The following is a 9,407-nucleotide window of genomic DNA, read 5'->3' on the forward strand; positions in this document are numbered from 1 at the left end:
CAAATAACCAATGTAAATTGTTCTCAAAGTTTGCAGTGAAATTCGTCGGATAAGCGAAAAGGATGTGTTCCCTAAGCGGTCCGCAGATAATGTTACGCGGTCATATTTTCGACGCTATTGCACAGAATCTTTGTCACACCGCTGATTTCCAAACCTTCGAAAAACTCTGTGAGTCTAACAATTTTGTTATCATGTAATTCTAGAGGATCAATCTTCGACTTTCATCTAAATCGAAAGAGAAATAAGTGTTGGTTAGCGGCGTACAGTTGCGATCTATTTACGTATCAGTATAACACTTCTTGATCATGACCGGATCACACAGCTTTGCCGGTTATGTTATAAATACTGCGGGATTGGAAGATATAGGTTGTCGGTGGTATTTCTACAAATTGCTGGTTAGCTTTAAGCAGAAAATTTATGAAAACAGCGTTCGAAAGTCTGCGGAACAAATTCCAGTGAGAGTTCTTCAATGGTTCTCACAGATTCAGTTCGCTTGTTTCGGTTTGACAAAATCAACCATCGTTTACGTCTTTATTGCACCATTAGCCGATCATCGCCAGTAAATTGTACAGTTTACCTTTCTTTAAATCTGGAATATTGCTGCAACAGCCGATAGCACCTCTTGAAGGCGTTTCTGCGCACTTTTCGAATGTGTATTGCACCATCCTGAAGGAGATGAGAGGAAATGAGATATCCAACCTTCCTGGGTAGACGTCACAAGAGCTGCTGGACCCATTCTCCTCAAACTCGGTCGTGAAACAAAATGGCGGTGTTTTGGAGCTATTTTCGAGATTTTGTCGTGGCACAGAAAATCAAGGATTTAACGGAATCCAAAAATTTTTTCGCAGAACTATTTCAAATAATAAGTAGGTTCGTTCTAGCGAAAAAAAATTTTGGGGGTTAGGTGCACTTTAACACCATCCCAATAAAGCATATTTAAAACAGTGAAAATCTCTTCATTAAGGCAGGCTTAATTCAGTCAGCAGAGTTAAAGAAATTACAAACTGTCAATCAAATATTAGTACATAGTAAATAATTGAGCAATCGTTGGTCCATTTTTTTTTTAAACAAAACCCTCATCACCGAAGAGGAAAACCTTAGCCTCTCACGATAATTTTAGTTGCATGAAATTTATTTTTTGCTCTTTGCAAGATTTTCTGCATAACTTCAAATTAACAAGATGTTGTGGCTTAAGTACACCAAAATGCTACTTTGAAGTTTGACTATTCAAATTTTGCTTAACGAAAACAATTCAACAAAAGAAATTGGAGTTGTCTTGTATCGGTTTAATTACGTATATAAACCCCAGGAAATAGACAATGATCAATATACTTAATACGCTCTCTTACATCAATGACTTCCTGAGATTTACCCAGTTGTCTGAAAAAAAAAATTCCACATCGTTAATGCATATTTCTTTGTTATTAGTAATAAGACAAAACAGTAGTTCAAAAATCCTAAACATTCTACCAATTACCAGGGACAGTCTACTTCATAAAACACATAAATGGCCACTGAATTGTATTGCACAGCAGAAGAGAGTCTAAACGTGTTCTAACCGATAGGGGCACATTACTCAAGGTTGTAACTTTCAGCTGACACTCGAGATTTGGAGAGTAAACTGATTGCTGAGAAGTGCGCTAAACATTTACAGACCCTGCAAGGCGACTAAGTTCAAATGAAATCAACTACTGAACAACATCATAGAAACTCACATTCATTCTGATACTTGTCCACCTATTCGATTGATCACCAATAATAGCCCAATATTGTCATTACTGGACACATATCTACATTACACTAAACCATTCAATGCGTTGCCTTTACTTAAAACCTTTAATATATGAAGAATCCATCTCAACAAATTCTTTACCGAGTAAGGTCTTCAATTTCACAATTCTTTTGCTGCAATTAAACAGTAAACCATGTTAAAATGTTACATAGCAATGCAGTAAATGGAATCCATATAAAAGTAAACTAATTAATCAGATTTTAAGACTTAATATTTAAACAAAATATTGCAGCACTCCAGTCAGATAAGTAAGGACTTTTCAATCAAAAACCCAACAAGTCAGGTTCAACTAACTTCCCGCATTCAAACAGGTCTATGGGAAAATTCTAATGACTTGGCGACTTTCTAATGACCTCTTGGAATTGGCTATGAACACTTTTTTTTATCATGTGCCATGGGTTTTGATATCGATATTAATTTGAAGTGGTTTTGTGGAATATCAAAACCGAAAAAAAATCTACGATTATAGCTGGCAACAGAACATGCTAAATTGGGTCTTGTTATAAAGTGAGTAAAATACAATTTTATGTTGGCAGCATTGCCGTGTGTTCATAGCAACCAATGAATGAGCTCCTTTTGGGCATCTATGAATAGTAACAAGCATCATGACAGACCTATATAACTGGAAGTAAATGTCAAAAGAACAATAGCCATTCTACACTATGACATGACAATGTTACTTTTCACGCGAACTTTTGTAACTTGACACTTTTGTTTTCCTCGTAAGGGTACACAACACGATCCCCTTGTTTTCTCGAAAACTTAAGGGCGATATGCTTTTTCTTCAGTGCTGGAGATAAATGGTCTTAAGTTAAATATCTGGGGAAAAATAGAAGAACAACAATTTTTTTCAAAACGCTATTCACAGATAAACAAAAACTAATCTAATTATCAGATAGTCACATCTGGCATGTTGAGTCACCGAATAGCGCGTTCTTATTCTGTTGTCACCTTTGCCGTCAAAAACCACTTCAAATTAATAAACAATGATATGAGAAGCGTTTCAGCGAAAACCTACGGTACAAACTATATGTCAACAAGGACTGGCGCCTCCACGACGTAAATGAAACCGACAAACGGACTTCTAACAGACTTACTTAATTCAACTAACACTAGACGGACCTCTAACAGACCGATTTTACTAACAATAGGCGGATCGAAACTGACCAAACCGATGACAAACTTTACGCGAGTCTTACAGCCAATAGCATTAAGGCTAAACTGACCAGTCACCTTCAGCCGACCAGACTTGTAACACCATCGCCTGACAAGCACTATTCACTTGACTCTGAAGATGACTTCTGCTCAGGTTGTCAAAATGTCAGTCACCAACAACAGTTCTTTTTTCTTTTTTTCTTTTTTTGCACTGTGTATCTTAACCAAACAAACTTGTTGGATTAACATTATGAAAACGAAGTAAATGGTTTGAACCCAGGAGTATCATTAGTTTGTATGGTGTGATCGTCCAGCTAAGGGTAGTTCTGAAAAGAACTGTTGTTGGTGACTGACGTTTCGACAACCTGAGCAGAAGTCATCTTCAGAGTTAAGGGAATAGTGTTCATCAGTTGATGATGTTATAAGTCTCGTCCGTTGAACGTAATTGGTCAGTTTAGCCATGATGGTATTGGCTGAAAGACTCATGTAAAGTTTGTCATCGGTCATTGGTGGGTTTCGATAAGGAAAATTTTAACTGAAGAATCCAAGCATGACCTGTATAATATTGCAGTGCCAGAAATCGCATGATAACTGCACAGATTGAATGGTTGTCTAAGGAAATGATATCGCACAATTCAGTCATCTTAATGACTTAAAAGATGATGCAAATAAGTCAAACAAGGGATAGCAATATGGTGGATTATCTTGGAGTCATTTGTTAATGTCAATAGCAAGATGATGTACTTTGCCGAACTCCACGCGTCACAAGTGTTATCGTGTAGGATTCTGAATACACCAGTACTTAATATGTGAATGTAATATCTTACAGAAGGTGAGCTAAACATTACTTTTCTGCCATAGTTTAAGTCCAAATACCGAGGAAGACATTTTCACATTCCTTTTGATTATCTAGTCACAGGCATTTGCCTATTGTTTTCCTTTCTAGCAGGTTAGTGTTTTGATTATCACGATTTTGAGAGTGTCAGTACTCAGCACTAATGAAGAGCCCGGTAAAAAATAGTTATACCAGGTTTTACACTGACATTTCCTCTTTCGAAAAGTCAGAATTTTAGGTGTTTCCGTGTTTTACCAAGTAGTGAATTTGCTGCTAGAAAAAGTGTGCATAATTAAGAATTTTGAGGAAGCGAATTTTAGTGTTTTTAACCGGCTCAACATGACCTTGAAAATTAACCCTCAGAAGTATAATTGGCCTCAAAAGACTTTTATAAAATAACTGAGATACTACGCACGCTCTGATTGGTCAATAGAGTTGCTAAACCTGTGTTCCATTGTACCGGTAAACCAAGGTTCTTGATCTGTGGCAGCTCTACGCGGGAACTAGAGAACTCGGAACTCTAGCGATAACAAATGTAATAAACAGTTTTGACTTTCACGGGCTGAGATATCAGTAAGATGAATATCTTAATTTTCATTCAACATACAAGCTTACATGGAAATTTGCAAGGAAAAAAAGGACCAGAAGTTGGTTGTCATATAAAGCTTTAAGTTTATCTTTCCTTCCACGGCACGGTCCGTGGAGGACGAAGTCAGCTGGGCCTGACTGATCAATTTGGGTTGCCAAAAAAGCAGGGAAAAGATTTCCTTCTATCAGAAATTTTGAGTTTAAACTAAATGCATGCACACCTAACACGATAAATGAATTTGGTTTCCATAAGCTTAGCTTTCAAGCAATAGCTTTCATTTAGCAAAATACAGAGAAACACGGACTTCATAGCCTTCAGCGTAAGTAAATAAATTCTGAATAAATTTCGGAAGCAGCGTTTCTGTAACTAACCTTTATTCCACTCGCAAAACTTTGGAAAGTTGTCGTTTAACACTGCGTTGAATCGCTTCGCCAAGCACATGAAGTTTGGACTACTTGCACACTTTTCGTACAGCCTTTTACTTTCGCGATGACCGATTCCACCTACGAATCCCTGAATTTCCCCGTCAGAATACTTTTGAGTTAATTAATATACTTTTTGCCTTTCACCGATAACCTCTAAATGGCTTTTCCTATCCTTTCTTAACGCTTTCTTTGCGTGAAATGTTTTCGTCGCTTTGCTCTGCGGATTTCGTGTCCCGCGCGGAGTCTGCTTTCATTCTTTCAGTCGCTGTGATTGGTTTGTCGCGTCATCTCCTGAATTTCATGAGAATAAGCAACTTGATCACCAAAGTACAATAAATTTTCCTCTCATCATAGTTAGTAGAGGACATCATTGACAGACTTTTTCGACAGCTATTTCATAAAAGCGATAGACCACTCTTTCTATGGGTTTACTGACGCAATAAACTTGAAGAGCTCGTAAATCACTCGCCTAACGGCTCGTGATTTACAAGCTTTTCTCGTGTTCTTCCAACATCCCATTAGTAAACCCCTCAACAATAAATTTCCAGGCTCAAACTGCGGAATGCTATTGTGATGCGGATTGAACAGAGTTAGGCTCATGATAAGGTATGAGTCACTTATAAATTTTGCGTGTTTTCGACCAGACGTGGGGCCGTCACGAATTTGTGACTTTTTGGCGGGCGTAAAAACTACTTCAAGAAGAAAAAAATCCACCACGTTCCTAGGCTTATCCCCGGTGGGGGGGGGGGGGGGAAACTCCCATATGGAGTGGACGGGGATGCTCGTCGGAAATTTTGAATTTAACCCCTAAAAGAGACCAATCTGGGCGTGGCCGAAGCTTATGCAGACCCCCTAAAAGAGACCAGTTTATAAAACAGACAAATAAAAAGTACAGTGACTTTTAATGATGGCGAATTTGTTTATATGAATTGAGTAAATATAAAGAATCAAAATTCTTTCTGTTTTGTTATTTCTTCGCGTGCAACCCTTAACGAGACCTTGACGGCTAAAAATAATGACATTTTGCCCAGAACACCCTAAGCGAGACCAAATTCGAAATTTACACCCCTAAGCGAGACGACGAGCATCCCCGTCCATTCCATATGGGAGTCCCCCCCGGGGGGGGCTTATCATAGGCTATCGCTGGGCGAAATATGAAAAGTTTTAATTTTTCATCATGTGCCACATGTTTTCAATATGGCTCGGTCTTAGTGGATATTCCCTATTAACCTCCCGTACGTGACTTGAAGGATAATGGAGCGGAAATTGGATAATAAGGTGTTGTAACATTTTCGCGTTCCTGAGCAGTACACATAAGTACAAGAGACAGGAATTTTTAATGGGAAGTACTGGATTTTTTACTCGAAATTGGCTTTTAAATAATTTTGGAAGCTGAATTAGTTTATGTGGCTACAAATTAAAGAGTTAAATAGTTTATGTGGTATATTAAACATACGAAACGTCAAGTTTATGTTTATTACATGGATATAGAAGTGCATTGATGTGTAGGGTAAGTCTCTGCGGTTACCATCTGCTAATGAGGCAAAATTTTGACCCAATATGGTCTAAACTCTCGTAGGTGACCACCTCCCGCAAGCAACCACCTAGGTGGTGGTCGCTGAATGGAATTTCGACCGTTTGTCTTTTACGAATTGGCTGTTCAAGGTTATGGTCAGGCTAGTACCCCCTGATCCACGTCGTCAAGAAGCTTTTCAGTCTGTTCATTAATTATCCCCTTGGAGATAAGCAATTTGAATTGAATGATCATTTTGGTATTGGATTCAACCATTAACAGTGTAAATATACTGTGGATTAAGGCCCCGTCCACACGTAACCGGATATTTTTGAATCAGTAACATTTTCTTTCCGGATACGGCTTCCGTCCACACGCATCCGGCGAATTCGAATTCGGCAGCGAATCCGGATGTCTTTTAATCCGCTCTCCAGAGTGGAAAAAATAAATCCGCAACGAATCCAATAACGTGTGGACGGTGAATCCGGATATTTTCGAATCCGATGACGTAGCAAAATCGTGTCCAGTCTCCCACCGAACAATAAACCAATATGGCGGCACAACGTATAGGCCTAGTTTCTCTAGAGTGAATGCGGATACCATCGGATATCTGTGGACAGGCGAATTCGATTCGAATACGCTACTTGTGGACGGGGAAATTTTTGAATTCGGAGAGAAAGAGTTGCGGATTCAAAAATATCCGGATACGTGTGGACGGGGCCTTAATTTCACTTACCGTCTCGAGTCTCTTGCTGTTCGTCAATTCGCTAAAAAAGGAAAACCATAACGTTGATGAATATTCTATAACGTGACTCAACTCAAATGAAAGCAATCACTGTAAAACGTCTAGAAACTTGTATTTTTCCTTTATTTATATCTTGTTTCTTTTCTAATCAAAATAGTGGTAGACTTAAAATAATACGATGCTAACTTGATAACGCACTTCATATCACATCACGTCACGTTACATCACGTCACATTACATCAATAATCTTCTATTAGTTTGGTATGCCCATCGGATTTGTCAAAATTCAAATGATTTTAAAATTAAAATTTACATGGAAGCTGTGCGCTGAAATGTCTAAATAGAGATTTTTCATCCAATATTTCAAAACAAACACTTTTACTGATTTGAAGCTCACAAGGAAGAACAACTAAAGCTATGTACATGTGAAACAAACTGGCCAAATGGTCTCTTAAAGTACACCTATGGTGAGTATCATTACATTCGTTTCATGTGTTATTTCTACTATTCTTATTGTAGTTGGAGGATTAATGGAAGGGAGTATGAACTATCCGTTTCTCCTCGATTAACCATGTCTGATAATTACTTACCTCATGAGAGAAGCGTTAGATTTCAAAAGCTCCTACAATTTAAAACAAACCTTTGTTAGGTTTGAAGTAGGCTATATCAACAAATATTATCAGAATCATCTTTATGATTCTTACATTGCTAACGAAATATTTCAATCAGTGAATTTTAGCTCGTCCCGTCTCATAAATTGAGGCGGATGACAGGCAGGAGCCACCTGCCAGTAGAAATGCACACTAATAAAAGGGTGAAAAGGGAGAACTAGCGAGAGAAACAATAGCAGTTAACTCGGACTAACGTCCTGAAAAAAGGTTTGCCAGTTACGAACAAAACATTTGATTGTTTTCTTGATTTGATTTATAGCGGAGCTCCGTACTCATATAGCGGAGCCCCATACTCATATAGGAAAGACAAGGAAACCCATGAATTGATTTTCTCGTGGTTATCTTGGCTAGCGGTATTACTCGTGGGCGCGTACGCACGACGGCGGCGGAGTCGCGCAAAATGGCGGACATACTCCACCTAAGGGGTTGACAGAGACTTGCAGCCTCGGTTTGTAGCGTCCCTCTTTGATATTGGACATGAATGTTAAGGTCAATTGACACCTGTCAAATTAAGATATTCGCTAACCAGTATCACATGACCATATCGCGGGCTCAAGTTTAGAGCTCATCGAGATCACGTGTTTTTTCGACGTTGACCGCTGACCAACTGCTGGTGTTAGATTGGATCGCGGGCTCGTGTAAGGTAACTTGCTTGTGACTTGCCGTAATCAGGACCAGGTTGTTCGGAAGCTGGTTAACGCCAACCCAGGATTAAAAGTTAACCGAAGTATTCTTCCATACAAACGTTTTTCACTGCTTATGTTTTGTGTATTTTGAAATTATTCAAACTCAAAACAGAAGGCCAAACAACATAAGCAGAAAATCTCACTGTAAAATTACAAAACTCAAATCAAAATTTTTGCTTATCCTGGGTTAGCTTCATCGGGCTTTGAACAACCCGACCCAGGAGCTTCGCCTTTAGCATTGGCTAAATCTATATATTACTATATTGGGGTAAAAGATCTCTCAAGACTCACCTCTCGTTCTTTTTGCAGTCGCATAATTTTAAACGATAACGTTAAGTGGAGAAGAGATATAGATGGTCCTACAGATTGTAAAAATGGCAGGCGCATTAGAGCATGATCCAAACAAAAATAAGACAATTTAATTTAATGTCATAACATAAGAGTTACATATTATCGTTAGTATGCTGCACTGCCGTTGCTTGTGTTTTCCAAAATATTTGTTCTCTTGAAGAACATTTTCCTCGTCAGGTTAGTAAAATTCACTTTCGATTTTTAACGCAACAATGTTGTGTTAAAAATCGATGTCGTGTAACATGGCGCACAGTGTGACTTTTAACGCAACATTTCGTTGCGGCAACATGTTGCAGGTTTTTGAAAGCAATTCAGAAACTTGCAACATTATTGCCCGAATTTTGCATGTTGCGTTATAATCGTCTCATGTACTATAACATACCATTGCCGACCGTTGCCGCAACAAAGTTGCGTCAAAAGTTGTCTCTTGTAACATGGATTAAAAATCGTAGTTAAAAATCGGCTCGTGTAAGATCACCTTTAAAGAACCTCAATAGCCATGATTTGAAGCTCACAAAGTTATGTCCAACCTCGTTCCCAGGGTCTTTTCCCTGGCTTGGGGGTGGGGCGGGAAAAGACCCTGGGAACGAGGTTGAGTTATGTCTATACTAGGCAGTTTGATATACGGAAATATTGCCATATACT

At 38.6% G+C, this 9,407-nt stretch overlaps 1 protein-coding gene across 1 annotated transcript in view; it reads right to left on the reverse strand.

The window, feature by feature from the left end:
- The window catches only part of LOC145470757 (uncharacterized), a 32,950-nt gene extending 24,224 nt beyond the window's left edge, over positions 1 to 8,726 (reverse strand). The window contains exons 1-5 of the mRNA XM_081454591.1: positions 8,703 to 8,726; positions 7,645 to 7,676; positions 7,046 to 7,076; positions 1,874 to 1,905; positions 1,350 to 1,380 (exon numbers count right to left, since the gene is read on the reverse strand). Coding sequence (XP_081310717.1) covers positions 1,350 to 1,380; positions 1,874 to 1,905; positions 7,046 to 7,076; positions 7,645 to 7,676; positions 8,703 to 8,726 — 150 coding nt within the window. The remainder of the gene's footprint in view (positions 1 to 1,349; positions 1,381 to 1,873; positions 1,906 to 7,045; positions 7,077 to 7,644; positions 7,677 to 8,702) is intronic.
- Positions 8,727 to 9,407: the final 681 nt, after the last annotated feature.

The sequence above is a fragment of the Orbicella franksi genome, chromosome 2, assembly GCF_964199315.1.
Source record: "Orbicella franksi chromosome 2, jaOrbFran1.1, whole genome shotgun sequence".
In the NCBI taxonomy this organism is placed as follows: domain Eukaryota; kingdom Metazoa; phylum Cnidaria; class Anthozoa; order Scleractinia; family Merulinidae; genus Orbicella; species Orbicella franksi.